Raw genomic sequence first — 18,224 nt, 5'->3', positions numbered from 1 at the left:
AAGTGATCTGAATAATACTCGCTACCGTTCTGTTCCTACTATACTTTTACTGATACGATTATTTCAGCTGTACACACTTGTAAAATACACAACACAGAGTTTACTATGTAATATGCTAAGTTGAGTTACTCTGTGGTTACTATAGTTTAGTTAAAGCACTTGTGTATTGCGTTTAAGCTAAAGTAAACGGGTGACTAAGTAGTGTAACAGCCGGTGAATCGTTTGGTAAGCTTCCAAGTGAATAAGGTGTTCTTATCCAATATAACTTGGGTCTTTTATAATCCACTACTTTTATAATCCATATTAAAATATATACAGTGTCATTATTTTCTAGCAACCTTGCTAAAGCGTACCGACAGACAATCACTTAGCATAATTCCCTTGTGTAATTTACACCGTCAACCCTTTACACTACCAAGCTCTGTAGGCATAATAATCTTTTTGCAATTACTCTTACAATGTGTTGAGAGTTTTTATTTGCAGAACATCACTATAATAAGGGCAAATAAAATAAAATAAACCGACTTGAGTATGTAAAAGGAGTGTAAGAAAAATTAAAAAACCGTTTGTGAATGTTGGAAATGCAGGAAGATATTTTTATCATTTATTTAGTATCTTTTAGTTAAAGAATGAAGAATGCTGTCTCAAGCCAGGATAGCAAGTAATTAGTTGATTGATTTTGCTCTATTTATTTTTGTTTTTTGTTTTTTAAACAAAACGTGTACGTGTGAGAAGGCGAGTGAATTAACGCCTGTAATTAGGATGAGGGAGGTTGATGGAAAGGTTACTTACTCTACTGTGGACTAGTTTAATACAAGATAGTCGGTGTATTCTTGGATCGCAACTGCTCCGCCAAGAATACACGTCAATCGTTAAATTTGTTGATTCTTAAAAGTTCTTTTTTAAATCTACAGGTAACGCGATCAGCTTTACAGGTTTTAAACTCTTGGTAATTAATTAATTTATTTATTTATTCTGATGTAACTTTAATTATATGGTTATTATTCATTTGTGATTTCTTTTTTAATAATTTATTTTTGAGATAATTAGCCTCTCATTAGTTTCATATTTTCAGATTTTTTATATTTATTAAGGGTAAAATTAATTAAGCTGTTGATTAACTTTCTACTTAATTAATCGTTTATATAAAAATTTATAAATTGGTGTTTTTTAACATTTTTTATTTGTTGATGAAAGTTTATGGCCGAGAGTTAAATGGACCATCCCCGAAATTTTTAAAGAAAATAATTTGTTAGTAAAATTTTATATCGACTTTTTTAAATATTATAAAATTTTTTTAAATATCAAAATTTTTATGCAAATAAAATTATAATTTTTTTATTATTGAAATTACGATAATTTAATAATAAAAATAATAATTTCGGTTTTTAAAAATTATTTATTTTCTGTAGAAAATTAATTTTTAATTCTTAAAAATTTTAGCGAAAATAATATTTAAAAAATTTTTTTAACTCTTAAAAATAAAATTAAACTTCTATTTTACTCAATAAATATGAAAAAAATAGACTCACTGTAATCAGCAGTAAAGTTTTCCGTCCCATTAACAGTGCCATCGGGTAAAATTTGAAGATATTTATTCTTAATAAATATAAGTATCTTCCTTGACGTGCCAGTGAGATGAGATAAATTAGCAGAGCGTTCAGCCCTAATACCAGCATCACTCAAGTCAACTGGCGCAGCTTTAACGCCGGTCACACCGAACATCGTACCCACGGTAATAATCCCAAGTACACTTGATCTAGGTACACCAATCCCAATGCCCGCTCCGACACCCGTCTGTCCACCAAATGCAATCAAAAACAATATAAACGCAAATTGGATGTAAAACCGTCTGCATGGGATTCTACGGTCACACTTGTCTTTCAATTTGTAATAACTTGTACTACTTCTACCGCTACCGTTACTTTTGAAACTACTGTTACTATCAATATCATCATCATCATTATCATAATCATTATTAAAACTACAATTATCAATATTATTGTCTTTAAAGTTACACTCGTCACTTTTATAACTCACGAACCATTCATTCTCCACTCTACTAAGCTTTTCTCTGTCAATACTGCCTCTTCCTTTGGAATCTCCCAATGTACGGAAGCGTTGACTAGACTCGACCGGAGACTCAGTTAAATAATTACTAACCCTAGTTAACACTGACTTTTTTTTACATGATGATTCTTCATTTCCACATTTTTTATCATCGTAGCATAAATGCGTCTCACAATAAATCGCGGATCTATCAGCACTGTTTAATAATAAATTTCGTTGATCATTATCATCATCATCATCATTATTATCATTATCAATGGAGTAGTTATCCATTGAAGAATACAAATTGTCCTTGGTGAGTTTTTTCTTACACAACTTACGGTTAAGATAACAATTTCTGTCTCTGTCTCTCCCTCGTCCGGAGGGTCCACTGGATGAAAATTCATCATTACAACTATTATTACAACTACAACTATTGCTATTAAAATGATTATTATTGTTATTGCTATCGTGAAAACTAAAACTAATAGAGTCTCTTCGGTAATAAAAAGGTTGAGTAGAATTGGAGATGGATCGTGAACTATCGGTATGAGACTTCACCACTTTTGGATCGCCCGTGTCGATCTCACCAAGCATGACGCTCTCATCTAAACTCTTTATTGCAATCTCCTTCTTCCTTATTATCTTTATTACTATTACACCAGCTATTACTTAGCTATTTTTCTATTTACTCCGCGGCTACTAGATTTTTATTGAATTTTTAACTCTATTATTATTTGCTACAAATAATAATTACCACCAACGATTACCAAGTCGATTATTCTCGCTTCTTCCATCAGACAGCCGTGCTGTCGGCTGGCAATCCACCTAGCCTCGCTGTCTTTTTTATCCTGTACCATCATGATACATTTATAAAATAAAACTCAAAATTACCGGTAATAATAACACAGTAGGCTACTAAATAATAATAATAGTAATAATAATAATAATAATAATAATAATAATAACAAAAACAATCATAATAATAATAATAACAATATTATCAAGCAAATATTCACTTTATTATTTTGTTTGGAAATAAATGAAACAGCTGTCGCTGGTAAAAGCATAATGAAGATACCACCGCGTTATCATAATCATAAAAATCCTCTTGCGAGTTATTAAACGAATTCATGCTCTAGTGGAGCTATTGTGTCTTCTCATAGTGGTTTACCTTTGATTATTCCTATTCCCTCCCTGCTGTGCTCTACTATTCTTACTCTTATTATTACTTCTTATTTTCTCTATAGAGATATAGAGAATAAGAAGAAACTTATCCGTGAGCTTCCTCTTCTTCTTCTCCTTCTTCTTCTTCCTCTTGTTTTATTTCGCGGTCGTTTTCTCGGTCTATCAATCCCACTCTGACGGATCGCCTTAACGGGTCTTGTATATCTTTTTACCACCTTACTGAAAATCCACCCGATTATTCTCGCGGTCAGCCCTACTTACATCAATTCGTTAATTTAATTTTTAAAAATACTATTTTTCTATTACTAATAAATTATTACTTAACACCACTTAAAAAAATTTATTTATTTATTTATTTTACTCAATTCAAGTAATGTGTACCACATTGTCCCGGTATAAAGTCATCATCTTTATTACCTCGACACACACGTCACTGTTTTATTAAAATCACATCCAATTAAAAATTTTAATTTACATAATTCACTACACGGCTCCAATCCATTTAAAATCATACGTTTCATTTGTAATTTATTTTTTCCCGCTAAATTCAAATATTTATTACTCCTTTCAGCTCCTTCGAACTTTTCTTCTTTAGAGTGAAAAATTTTTCCGAACAGAGTTGGAGTCACGTGTAGCTGGCTCATCAAAAAATTCCATGTGATAAGGGTGGAAACACACACATATATTTTTTCTTTATTTTATAAATTTTTTTTTTTTTTAATTTAAAAGTGTATTTATAGATCAATGTATTTATTTATTTATTTATTAAATATGTATGTATAGGTGGTAATGAATAGTAATTAAGACCAGAGGGTTATCTCTGGTGTATTATTGGAGGTCGGATGATGCCGGTGCGCCGTCCGAGAAACTACTGAACGAGTGCCGCGGTTGTCTTCTTCGGCTTGGCTCGGCCACTTGGTCGGTTCACTCTCGTGTCGGGGCACATAGTCAGGCGCACAGACAGATCACAAGTACACTAATACACAGATGTATGTAAAATATATATATGTATAAAATATAAGTACAACGACAGCGATAAATACGACGTTAGAGCAGACGTTGGATGAACCAACGAACAGAACAAGTACATAAGTATAAGTGGAAGGATAAGGATAAGTGTAAGTATAAGTAGTGTATAGAGAAGATATATAAGAGTAACCACACTCGTCGGCACTCTCAAGACTCAAGATCGACCGTGTGCCAACGCCACCGGGAGCACCAACAGCACCAGTATCCACGCCACCACCGTCCTTATTATTTGCAACCAGTATCCAACTAATATCCGAGCGTTTCTCATAACTACTGATTTTAACCATAACCCTTGTGAACTAGTTATACAAGTTTTAATGGTGAAAGTTGCTTCTTGCATTGTTGGTTGACGTTACGCCGTTTTTTTTTTTTTTTTCACTTAAATCCTTCCAAGGGTTGGTTATTATTATCGTTACTATTGCTGTTATTCTTATCCGTATTTGTATTTGTATTATTTTTCGTACGTTTTGTAACAATTTTTGTCCGGAGTAGATTAAATCTTTTGAGATTTCATCTTGTATGACAGTAACATCGATCACTAATAACAATGCACCTTGTTTAGGTGATCCTTTCATCCACCTTTTTACTTTTTTTACCTCGTCCAAAAGGTTGTCTGTCAAAGTGTTTTCAGAACAAGTTTCTTTATAGTATGAGCTCATGTGCTCATGTATGTTCTAGTTCTTTTATCCAAGCATTATACATAACTGTGATGCTATTTTTTTAAATTCATTTTTTATTACTGTTCTTCGGGTGTTTCTGCGTATGCAGCAAATCTGGAAGCAGAAAAAAAATATTTATTTTTATTAAATTTAGATTTTTTAAGTAACAATGTAATAGGATTTTATTTTGATAAAATAGATTGAAGGAAAATAAGAAGAATTCCTTTGGATCGATTAGGCTTGTGGGTTTAAAGGGACTGATAAAATATATTTGTTTTTTTTTCCCCAGATTTATCCTGGGATACTTTGATAATACTTTGAGATAAGAATTACGTTAAAAGCCACTACGGTTTAAGAAGAAAAAACGAGACAAATTTCAAACGGGGCTCTTTATTTTTTTGTTTTTAAAGGCCATTACTCCTTTTTTCTGGGACTACGTGCCAAATGGTGTCTCTATTACGTCTCTGAAAACCCGTGAGGTATGAGCGGAGGAATTCATACATACATTCAAGTGCCAAAAAATTACTCGGTCACTGAGCACCTTTTTAAAAGGTTTTGATGTTTTTTATGGAATAAAATTTTAGACAAATTTTTATGTGCAAAAAATTATTTTCTTATGATTGATTCGGTTCTTTAATTTGTATTTTGAAACAAAAATGATTTTATTATAAAAATTTTCAATCTTTTTACAAAAGTATTTAAAAAAAAAATTAATGAGTCTAACTTTATAGTAGAAGCGTAAGATATTTTTTAATTTGTTGTTAGGAATCAAAACAATCAAGAAAAGTAATCAATTATAAATTTGATCTAAATCATTACTAAAATAAAGTAAAATTCGTATTGATCCAAACTAATAATATATATAGAAAAATGACCTAGCAATCATTTTTTTTCTGCAGAAAGTTTCTGATATTATTGTTACAAAAAAATTTTCATAAATTATTGTTAGAAAATTGCATAGATTCATTAAAAAAAAAAAAAAAAAAAAAAAAAAAAAAAAAAAATTTGTTTTAACATATGAATTTAAGAACAAAATCCATAGTAAATTTTTTTGCTGGTATTTCAAATTCGCAGTTTGCAAAATATCACCGGGCCTAATTTAATAACGAGTTTTTACTTAACCGAATACGCTTAATCATTAGGTAAAAATTCTCTGTGAAGTTTTTGCTCTTAAAAGAAGAATTCTAGGTAGGTTATTCAGCGAATCGCTTCATCCGATTCGAAATAAAAGGATGAAATGAGACGAGTTGCTATACAACGAAGGTTTTTCCATCTTAACTCATACACTTGCCCCTCGAGTCTGACGCTGTATATACGCAGCTTTTACTTCTTTGTCGCACACTAACGACCTGATGCTAACGTCTTTCTATTTCACTTTAAATTGACGTTAAATTTACATTCGATTCCTTTATGTTAGGGTGGGCTCGGAAAAGTACGAGGGTCTAACAGACTTCAAAGGATAACGTACTACTTCGCGAGCCAAAAGAAATCTAATAAAGGGGAAGTCAAAGGACTTGGAGTTTATTCAACAACTTTATTCGATTGAACATAATTTAAAATTTCATTATTAAATTTTTTAATTTACAGAAAAAATATTTTTCCCTTTTTCTTTTTTTTTTCTACGAATCACAAATCAATTTCTTCACTATAAAAAAAAACATCATTGTTTTTGTTCATTGAACATTGAACATTGATAAGAAGTTACGTGTCTACATTGCTGTACAAACTCGATTTTAAATTATGAATCATTGACTTCATAACTTAATAAGACCTTTGTATTTAGAATGAGTGAAGTTTTAATAAATAAAAAATAAATCAACTATTACAATTATATTAATCTTCTTCGAGTTTCAATGAGTAAATAGAGATTCTTCTGAGGAATTCAACTAAATTAAACAAGGTAAATTCTAAATTCTTAATTATTAAAAAGTAAAATTTTAAATTTATAACTTAAAAAATTATGGAACTCGAATTTATGAGTGTAATATTGAATATTGTAAATTATTTTATTTGGTTGTTAAATAAATTTAGCTTAACTTATCAGGGTTGTTCATATACTGTATATATTTTGTCATGTATATATTTTCTAATTAGTAAATTCTATTAATTGAACTTCAATTTAAACTTAAATATTATATTTAACAGTCACTCTTATAGCTCCATCCCAGTTATTTCACTTGGTAAAGGCTAAAAAGGAGCAAGGTAATTATACAATTTGACTACGATGTTCTGTCGTAAAATATAAGTATGAATCTAATAAAACTATTTACTGCCAGTTGATTTGAAGCCTACGTAAGCTAATGTCATCTCGAAGAAAGATATAGTAATTCACAGTTGTAATAATCATAATCGAGATATAAACAGCTTCTGAAATTATTCTACGGCAATGATTATCAGGTAAATAAATATAAACACAAATTGCTCAAATGGAAATGGCAATCATTATCATATAATTTTCAACATGTTGTTTTTTTCAGCAGCTTCAAGTCATGTGAGGACCCATTAACATTTTTCACTGAACACACATGATTGTTCCATGACTGATCGCTTGAAAAACAAACGCCAAGACACTTTACGATGTTGGCGTAGGGAAGAGGAATACCATTTACAATAATAGATGGAAGCGCTACAATTTCAAGCAATTTTAGCTTACTGCTTTAACTCAAGACCATGACTTATGTCTTATGTATTGCTGTAAGATTTTAATTTAAAACATTTCTTCTGTTCGATCGACAATCTGTACATCGATGGTGACCAAGCAATTTGTTGTTGAATGCAAAAAAATTGAAATTTAAGTAAGTTTATTTGAAAAATCGATAACTTTGAATAAAGAAATACTTAGAAATATCATATATAATGAATATGGAGAGTAAGAGAAAAACTAGTCGCATCGTATATGATGTTTTTTCGTCGATTTTCGTTGACAAAATCAAAATTTTGTCATTTTGGAGTTTTTTTTGGTGGGTTGGTTTTACAAAAAAATTTCAAAAATTGCAATAATCCCAAAGTTTTTCGTTTATTATATATTTGTTCAACCGCAGTGCCCGGGTGCCTCAGTCGCCCGGCTAGCTCAGTCGGTAGAGCATGAGACTCTTAATCTCAGGGTCGTGGGTTCGAGCCCCACGTTGGGCGTTATTTTTGGATTTTGGAGGTTCCAAAACCAAAAAATTCAAAATTTTGAACATTTTTGCAATATTTTGCTTTTTTGATTGATTTTGGAGCGCAATAACAATTGATTTCAATCTCAGACTGCTTTTAAATCGTTAAAAATATATCGTTTCACTTATATTTATACATACATAACATATACATATACATTTCAGAGCAAATTCAATGGTTATCAGTCTTCCGAGCACTATTGACTCCATTTTATCAGTCTATCAATTAAGATAAATTTGTATAAATATTGTGATTCAGAGTCATCTAATAACATGAATGTGTATACAAAGAATCACAAATTTCATTTTTTTTATCAATAATGACCCATACAATACTTACCTAATTTTGAGAAACACTATGCACTTTCAATACTAGGGCCTCTAGCGGAATGTTCTTCAATTTCTTTCGATGCCTAATTTTCTACTCGTTTTTATCGGAAACATTAACGTTTAAAATTTCCTTAAGAATTATCTAAAAAACTCAAAACTCAAAATATACTAAACAAAAACTCGAAATTTCGTCAATTGATTCTTTAATATATGGCAAAAGTGCAGATCCACTTCTAAACCAAATGCGTTATTTTAACACATATTAAGTGTATACTATGCTTTGATGCCGTAAGCAAACTATAGATTTTAACATAGCATAAAACGTGAAAAAAATGACCAAATAAGTATAGTTCGTTTACGGCGTTGAATATGAAACATTCTTCATGTGTGTTAAACCAATTGTTAACGCATATAAGTTTTCCAGTGAAAGAGCGTATTAAGTAGATATTCTTCATTTTTAAAAATATAGATATAAATTAGACGAAAATCATATTCTTTCTTTCAAGATATCATTCTTCAAACAATTCTAAAACTACTGAATCAATTAACATCAAATCTAATCAGATCTACATAGATAAACTTTTTCAATCACTACCAAGTCATTCTAATCGCTTGATTTCTCTCAAAGATATCTTCCGGCAAAAAATTTACACTCTTACACGTTTTAACTAGTAAATCCAGAAATTATTATTAGACCTTGAAATGATATTTATAAGTGTTAAAACAAAATTTGTATTTTTCCTTAAGGAAAATTTATCAAAGCATTTTAAATGTTTCATAACATTACGGACGAATTTTTCTCATGTCTAATTGTAAGCTGTAAAAAAAAACCATTTCAACGAGAAAAATATTATTATTTACATAAAAAAAAATTCTGCGCTGGCATTCAAATGACTTCTACACCAACTAACAGAAAAGTAACAAGCGTATTTTGTCTAGATACCTATAAATAAAAACTCCAAAATAATTTTTTAAAAGGAGCTTAGAATGCAAATATAAATGATAAAATGATAATTCGTCGAGTTACAGATCATTTCAATTATAAACCGTCATTCACGTCATACTTAACAATAAAATTGACCGAAACGAACGGTACAAATATTATTACTGTTATGATTATTTTTATACAGCAATCAATGTCAATCTTGATTTAAGTCTTAACTTGATTAATCTAGTCATTATGATGCCTTTTGATTGTGATAAACGAGGCAGCTGTTATTTATCTCTCTAACAACTTTAACTAACTCTTGTCCTGCACTTGCTACTTTTTATCAAACAAATTTATTTATTTTTTCATATAATGTATCAAAGGTGCTTACACCCCTTTTCAGCAAACCTTGTTTTTCATATCATCATAAACCCACTTCACATACTCATACACATATCCACTAACACAGACACTTACAACACTTTGATAAATGTAGATTATCGTTTTATAATTTCTGTAACGAGTTCTTCGATAATATTTTTTTAGTACCACATGCAGAAATCGATTCGCCATCATAAAACGACCGATTTACACGTGGAGCTTACGCGAAACCCTCGGATTATATAGTATAATAATAGAGCGGTATGGTAAAGGTGTTTGCTTATCGGATACACCTTGTTTGCTCGGGCGTTTGATTTTTGACTCGTACAACTTTTATTAACAACACATAACCAACTTAATATCGAGAATATACAAAGTGTCTTCGAGGGAATAGGTTAAGGTATTCCCGGATAATAATCGGCCATTATTTCGTCTGGGTACTTGGTAGAATACGCGGCGCTTAAGGCATTAAAAATCCATTTTTTTTATTACCTTGATTATGATTATGATTATTATCATTATCATTAACATTATCATCATGGTGTTCTTTTTTTTACATTTTATTTAAATTTGCTCTAAAGACCAAGGCGACAATCTTTCCTCTTATCCGGGAGTAAATAAGTGCGTTCGTATAAAAATGTATAAGTAATTTACATTTTCTTTTACGCTTATTGCTATCCTCACTTTTATTTCTATTTCAAACTTGTAAACGTGTGATCACCGTAATAACGATAATTATTATCAATACAAGAAAAAGCGGATATATGATATTTAAAAGCCTCAGGGATAATTTTACCTTATTTCAAGTAGAATTTTTTAGTTTTGCAACTTTAAAAAAGCATTCTTGTAAGCATTCATTTAGGACATTTTTTAAAACATGAATAACAAAAACAACATATTTTTTATATCTTTTTTTGCCATTCTTTCATATTTTGGGAATATAGGTACTAAAAAGTATTTAAACGGAATAATTGAAAATTAAAAAAGTTACGGATAAGTTAAATAGAGGGTCCAAAAATGAGATCACTCTAGCTCTTCTAGTCATTAAAAATAAAAAAAAAATTTTATGACAGTAGATACTTAAAAAAAACACTATTTTTTCTAGATAGTATAAAAAAAACCGTTTTGAAAAAATATTTCGGCGGACGTTGGGTTGTCTGTATGTGCGGATGATGTATGTGATCACGATAACACCCAAAAAATTTCACTTTTTGAGTCCATTTTTTTTTTTTATTCGCTTCAGTATGATTCCGAGTAATAGCCTATTTAAAATTACCTTCTAATTCAATGTAATTTAATTACAAAATGAATAAATTCATTACCAGTGAACAGTCTTTTTTATATATATATATATATATATATGTCGGAGATAATATCGAGCTAGGTTTTCCTAGAGATAGGGAAATTCCTAATATTTTAGTTTGTCTGTTAGTTTTAAGCAAAATTGTAAAGCATAGAATATTCAATAATTATTTATGACTAAAGCCGATTATAATTTTTATGGTTATGGCGATGGGCTTGAGTCCGGAGTGACAATGGTCACCAAACGTAGCCGAGGTCACAGGATAGAAGTAAAAAGTATACAGTTAAAGATATCGACAGACAATGAGGGCTGTCAAAATATTTTTAAGAGCAGAAGTACTTGGGGTACTTAGACGAGTAGTTCTCGTTGAGCATTGATCAAGTAAAGACATCGAATATATCCTGCTGACCCCGGATTCGTTCTCGGTCTTATTCCCCAGCGCTTTTACCTTGTATATTAATTATATTTGGATAATTAATCGTAGTATTGTTTATACAAGTTAGCGTACATTACATTTCAAAATTTATATCAGTGTTATAGTTTAATTATTCTAAATTAATAAATAATGAAACAAACGAATCCAATGGACTGTACTAACGCCCCTAATAATGCCTTTCCGACATATATATATTTTCCAAACTTTTTTTTAGATTTTTCTCAAAGATTATATACTTTTCCATTCATTTAAAAACTATTAAATAATTATTTGTCTAAAATTACACACTTATCACGATGAAACAGTTTTTACATATTTTTATATTTATAATACATTATATGAATTTTTCACGGATATCAATTCAATTTAATCAAAATAATATATTAACTCGAAATATTTTCTAGAATAAAAACATTGAGGCCTTTGAAAGAACCATATTTAAGGTTTAGTTAATATGTAAGCACCAAAGTGACAGCGTCGAGTGACCACAGTACATAAAAAACTCTTTTTTTGCCCTCTGGGCGGAAAGTGGCAACTTTGGTCTCACTGCGCTAAACAAAGTTGCCGCTTTCCTCCTTCCTCGGACAAAAAAATATTATACAGCCCTTGGGAAGTAAAAAAGAAAACCTCAGATCACATGTTTGTTGACCTCGGCTTCGCCTCGGCCAACAATTACATGTGATCTGAGGCTTTTCTTATTTTCCTTCCCAAGGGGTGTAATATACTATTGTCGCGCTACTATTGTCTTTCAGCCCGCTGTTATAGATGGCGCACGAATAATTCCAGCGCGGCACAAAATTTGGACTTTCTGCTGTGAAATTGCAGCCGAAACCACGTAAGTACTTTCGACTGGCGTAGTAAGAAAAATAATTTTTTTTTACAAAATAAAATCTTTGAAAAAATAGGCCAATTTTGTTTTTTTTTGATTTTTTTAAAATAATAAAAATAAAAACTTTAAAGTAATTATGGTAGAGGCTATTGAGGAAAATATTTCAAACAAATCAGTTGATTAAAACTGAAGATATCAGTTTCGTAAATAATTAAACTTTTGAAATACATAAAACAAAATTTTTGGATTTCAATAAATTTATAAATTAAGATACCCCTTTAAACTTCCAGCTCTGAAATCTTATTTAATGTCCGCTGGACTTATAAAAATTCAGATTTGATTGCCAAAAAAATGTTAAACATGCACAATTTCGTTGCAAAAACCTTTATAAGGATTATCTGTATCATCGGAGCAATAAATTCAGAACGGAGGATATATGTTTGAAGTGATTAATTGATAACAGAGTAAAATAATCCGTAGGTGGATTAACAGCGACAACGTCGATCTGGGTGAGTATATATAAGCGAGGGAAAAATTAGCATGAAATAATATTATTATTTAAAATTAATTGTCTACATTTAAAATGATGATGTCACATTTAGTGTAAATATAAATAGCGTATAGATAAGAGATAATATATAATACTAAAGTTCACACGCTGTTAGTGTCTCGGAGTTATAATAATTTCGTTGTTAATTTTTTTCGTAAGAGAGGTAGACACTTGAAACGATCCCACTGTCAGATATCACCGCATCTCGCATCGGCTTAGAACCCTTTGGGTCCTGGAACTTTGATGGATGAAACCAATCTCTCAACTCTATAGTCATAGTCCCTACATATATATATATATATATGTAAAATGATATAATACAATATCATAATAAAAAATCATAGTCATGGCATGATGCGTGTGGGTGGCAATCGCCCATTTCATTGATCGAACTTGTCAAAATTATTTTTTATCTGACCCTTTGCAAATTATATCTCATGCTCGAAGATAATTTACAATGACAGATAACGTAATAGAAAAAAATTTATGTGAATGTAATAGACAAAAATAGGTCATTAAAAGTAAACTTGAAACTCGTTTAAATAAACGAGATATATGCTGTACTGGTGAGTGACGATTCACACAAAACTATTTGTTCCTTTTTTTAGTGATTAATGTCGCGAAGATATATTTATATATGTGTTGGGAGTTGTGAATATATATACACGTATATATGTTTATATATTTAATAGTGAGGCGCGTGAGCCTCGACAAGGCGCCCGGTGCCTCGTGTCGCTTCGCCAAAAAGGATCTCCCAGCACGAAAGAAAGACCAGAAAGAAAGCCATTCGAAAAAAAGTGCAATAAATATAAAAGGATGAGTACAATGCTTGTTTGTTATAAATCCTTTTGTATTTTATTATTACATTCTTTTAGGTGTGCCATTATACCAATTTTTATAGGATTTTTTGAAATATTATTCCCTAATTTATTTTTCAAAATCGTTCTTATGATTTTTTAATATAAAATTTTCCGTTTATTTCGTCGAAACTTATTTTGTTTCTTCTATCGTTGCTGTTGTAGAAAATTGAAAAAAAAAATTATTTAATGAAATTTTTATAAGTGTTAACTGCTCTAGTAATTATTGTTGAACAATTAACAAGGTGGTATTATAATAATAACTAGTTATAGATTTAAAAAAAAAATCTTTCGCCGCAATTTTAAAAATGAGATTTTAAGGTTTGAAAAATAATGAAAGAATCATTTGAATTTTTTCTATGTAAATTTTATCATTATTATTTATTATTCTAATATTCAAACCAATTACAAAAATCAGATACAATAACGAGTTATAACTCTAAAATACAATAATTAACGTATATAGAGTAACTATATAAAAATTATAAAACTACAAAATTAAATCAAACTGATACAGTAAATATTTAAAATTATGAAAAATTTAATTCAACAAAATATTTAATTATATAATAATAATAATAAATAATTAATGAACTATAGATGGTAATAGAAATTTATTAAAAAATGAGTGATAGCACATTCGTTATATAGATTGTCTAATAATTTTTTTGCTAACATGACTACATGTCTAAAAATTTATTTTTAAGTAAATTTAAATGTTTAGAATATAAAAATTTTACTGAAATTATTTTGAATGGCTAAGAATTTTTATTTTTACTCTCTAAAATTAATATGCAATTCATTCTATGTTTTGAAGTAAATTGAATAATTTAATATAATATTTTACTACTCAAATTATGACAATCACAATAATAAAAAATTGATATTATTCAAAAATTCATCACTTTTTTTGATAAACACGATATATTTTGCTGTTTATTTTTTAATCTAATGAATGATATTTTTGTTTCGACATTCCACAGAATACAGTCAACGAATTTTACTTATAAATATCTTGTATAATTTAGACTCAACTGTATTTTTTTTTTTTTTTAATTACTATCACTTTTATGAACACTAATCCAACGAATATAGTTACTACGGGATTTTGATAAAAAGTATTTATAAAAATAAAAAATAAAAAAATAACTAAATCTCATCTGAAATTATCAGTATCAACTCACGTTTGACATTGTTTAATCTTTCATGCTGGTACGAAATTTTTTGTTGAAACGACAAAGTATGTGATGAATGTGATAGAAGGTCAAAAGGTTGACAATGATATCGATACCATTCAATCAAATCTCAGTCTAGTCTGGCCAAAAAAATCGAGAGAATTTATTTCATTACTGCCCTTTCATGTCACAACAAAAAATCTAATGGATCGTGAGAGATTACACGAAAGAAATAAAAAAAATGAAAGCTGGCACAAATAAAATAGACACAAACAACAAATACAAACGAAATATTATTGAAATAAAAAACATACTTCGTAAACGTAATAAATTGACCGATAAGATTAGGATTAAAACGGTAAAAAATTAGCAACGGCAAAAAATATCACTGACGTAACACCGATATAAATTACAATCTTTAATTCTCACGGTTAAATTGGTTATGAAAAGGAGCTAATCAAATTTGGGTGAATGGCATGTAAGCAGATGCTTGTCTGTAGATTAATATTAAAGTCAATCATACCAATATTGAATATTGAATTGGACTTTAGATAAAATAAGACAAAACAAATAAATTATTTGTTGAAACATTTAGACAATGCGCACAACAAACCAGACAAGGACAGAAGTGTTGGGATACCATTTATCGTTTGAATTGCAAATAGGTCATCGTAAGTGTCAAGTCATTTGTCGTGGTAAGTGATCGCGAACACGCGTCAAGTTCGAGAACCTTAAAAAATTTATTCCCCCTGGAATTTCCATTTTCGATTCGGTTTAATAGACAGATTAGCTAAATAACTGTATAAACTATTAAATAAACCTGAATTCTCGAACCTTTCTCTTGACTAGACAGTATTTCATCTTTATCATTAAACTTTTCTCTGTATCAGTATCACGTATGTCAATATAAGCGAATTAATTTCTGATAACAATAAAACGCTAATCCGAGTCTCTTCACGGAAAAAAGTAAACTGTAATAAATAATAGTTGATTTATAACAAGTAATGATCAACTGCTAAAAATTACCATTTCAAATAGAAAAATCGTGATTTTACCAATCACTTTATAATATTTATCATTTAAATGCTACAATTTATAGCTTACATGCACAGTAAAAAAAGTTCACTTGAGCCAAGAAAATATTTTTCTTCCTAATTATTTTCTTGAGCGAAAAAAAAATTTCTTTTTTACACAAGAAATTTCACTTATTCCAACAAAATTAATTCACTTGCTTTAAGAAGTACTTATCTTGATCTAATAAAATTTATTTAAGTCAAGAAAATCTTCTTGTGCTGAGAAAATTCAGCCTCTTGCTCCAGAAAATTTACTTCTTGATAGAAGTAAATTTTCATTGATATTTTTATTGATTAACATGTCAAGTGAAAAGATCAAATATTGAATCTTTTTTTTCATTCAATATGTATAATTGTACGCTAAAATAATATAAAATGGGTATCAAATATTCAAGAAAAAATTTTTCTCAAGGTGAGAAAATTTTTTTCTCAGCTCAAGTAAGTGGCGCTGCTTCCCTAAAGGATCTAAAAATCTTAATCAAATACAAAAATGAATTGTTTCAAGTGTTTATGATAATTTGAATTAAGAAAAAATTACTTCCACCAAGAATAGAATTTCAAGAAAAATTTTTACTTCGGCCAACACAAGTTCGGTCTTCCTTCAGGCACCCGAAAATATTCTTGAGCCAAGAATTTTGTTCTCTAGTCAAGAAATTTTTCTTTCTGTGTGGAAGAAAATACTATTTCAAACAGTAATATTCGCTATGTGAATGTCGAAAATATTGAAGTATAATAATTAAGAATTTTGACTTTGATATTTATCATTTCGTACCTAAAAAATGATCGCATGATATGTAAAAAAAAAAATATAAAATACAATTACTAAATTTCCAATACAAACAACGTCAATATTTACAAAGTAAAATGGTAAATTTTAAACGCAACGCTAAAAATCAAACTATAATGACTTGCTTGGACTGATAAAATATATAATTGAGGTTATAATTGAGGATGGTTTTACTTGTATCACTGTAGAGTGTTTTACAAGGGAGGGTGGGGAATTATTGTCTCTCCACTTTTTTCTCCGCTATATAGTCTCTCAACCCCGTCAATATAACTCTCAACCACTTTTTCGTCCCCACCCCCCTGCATGTCGGGATTTTTTTCTTTCATGCCCGACACACATGTGCTGCGACTGTGGCCGACTTACGCGTTATAATCAGTACCTGCATTTGCATTACGGTCTTAAATAGTATGGAGGTACTTCTATAATGACATTTTACCTCCATAACTATATGGGAAAACCACAGAAAACCCGACCGGTACAGAGGCTGGCAATGAAACGCACATATTCTTAGTTTATAATCATTGAAAAATATTGGTGCGTGCCGGAATCGAACCCTGGTCCCACTCTTTCGAAATGCAGGTACCGAGCCGATTAGGCTATTGCCAACTGATAAAATATATATTTTAGGAGTAGAATTTTTACTGTTTCAAATGTTAAATTCTAGATTGAGACTCTGTTTCTCCTCATAGAATGGATTATATATCGAAACGGCAATTTTTACTGTTTGAAACTGTAATTTTTTAAGATAACAGAGTCGTTATTTACTATAGTGACAGCTACTAATCACTTATTTTCGATATTAAATTATAAATTGTAACTTTTACACTTTCTACATTAACTTCTATAATATTTATATTTTTGCCACCCCGATGTTCGCTGTACTGTTTGAAACTATAAAAATTAACCGTAATCCGAGTGAATTTTACAGTTAACTTTTTTCCGAATTTGTTCGGCTGTAACATTCATTTGATACACTTATTTATTTCTCCTTATTCATACATTTGTACATCTATATATATGTTATATATTATTTGAGAATACGTTGTTTATATTCCTCACCAGATCCAGGGAATTCAACTCGTGCGGGCATTGATCAAAGGGGAGATAAAATTTTTGCATTTTAATGTCATTCTTCATTAAACCAATGTCCGCTTGCTTTTGTCCTATTATTTTATAGTCAGTCGGTTGTTTCCAGGACAAAAGTTTTATCCAGACACATAACTTACCACTTTAGTTATAGTATAAAGTATATATATATATCATACAGATATACATATACATATATATATATACATATGTAGTCTTCCTAAATAACCATTAACCATTTCTTCCTGGCAATAATTTTTTCACTTAGATGTTTGTGATTTTCATAACAAAGCCCATGCGGCGATTCGAATAAATAAAATATACACTAGGCCTAATCCTGATTAACAAAGCTCGAGAAAAAAAATTTCTACGTATATATATTTTTTATGTAGTTATATTATACTTA

The 18,224-nt window shown here is 29.8% G+C and overlaps 1 protein-coding gene, 1 long non-coding RNA gene and 1 other non-coding gene across 5 annotated transcripts in view; 2 read left to right on the top strand and 1 right to left on the bottom strand.

Moving 5' to 3' along the window:
- LOC123268490 (putative uncharacterized protein DDB_G0282133) overlaps nucleotides 1-10,160 on the bottom strand; it is a 42,231-nt gene extending 32,071 nt beyond the window's left edge. Inside the window, exons 1-2 of one of the 3 annotated variants that reach the window (XM_044733609.1) lie at nucleotides 10,016-10,160; nucleotides 1,533-5,039 (exon numbers count right to left, since the gene is read on the bottom strand). In XM_044733609.1, the coding sequence (XP_044589544.1) occupies nucleotides 1,533-2,646 (1,114 nt within the window). In that variant the 5' untranslated portion in view covers nucleotides 2,647-5,039; nucleotides 10,016-10,160. Of the gene's footprint in view, nucleotides 1-1,532; nucleotides 5,040-8,229; nucleotides 8,251-8,423; nucleotides 8,878-10,015 lie in introns of those variants that run through there. The other 2 variants (XM_044733608.1, XM_044733610.1) reach the window with 2 other exon arrangements.
- LOC123268554 lies at nucleotides 5,976-7,882 on the top strand. The gene is made up of 4 exons (XR_006510248.1): nucleotides 5,976-6,825; nucleotides 7,071-7,127; nucleotides 7,202-7,322; nucleotides 7,403-7,882. It is a non-coding gene; the product is annotated as an uncharacterized LOC123268554 (long non-coding RNA).
- Nucleotides 7,985-8,057, top strand: Trnak-cuu. The gene has a single exon. It is a non-coding gene; the product is annotated as a tRNA-Lys (tRNA).
- Nucleotides 10,161-18,224: the final 8,064 nt, after the last annotated feature.

This window comes from Cotesia glomerata, linkage group LG7 (genome assembly GCF_020080835.1).
Source record: "Cotesia glomerata isolate CgM1 linkage group LG7, MPM_Cglom_v2.3, whole genome shotgun sequence".
NCBI classification, from domain to species: domain Eukaryota; kingdom Metazoa; phylum Arthropoda; class Insecta; order Hymenoptera; family Braconidae; genus Cotesia; species Cotesia glomerata.
Note: the sequence above shows the minus strand (reverse complement) of the source record. Positions and strands in the feature narration are given on the sequence as shown.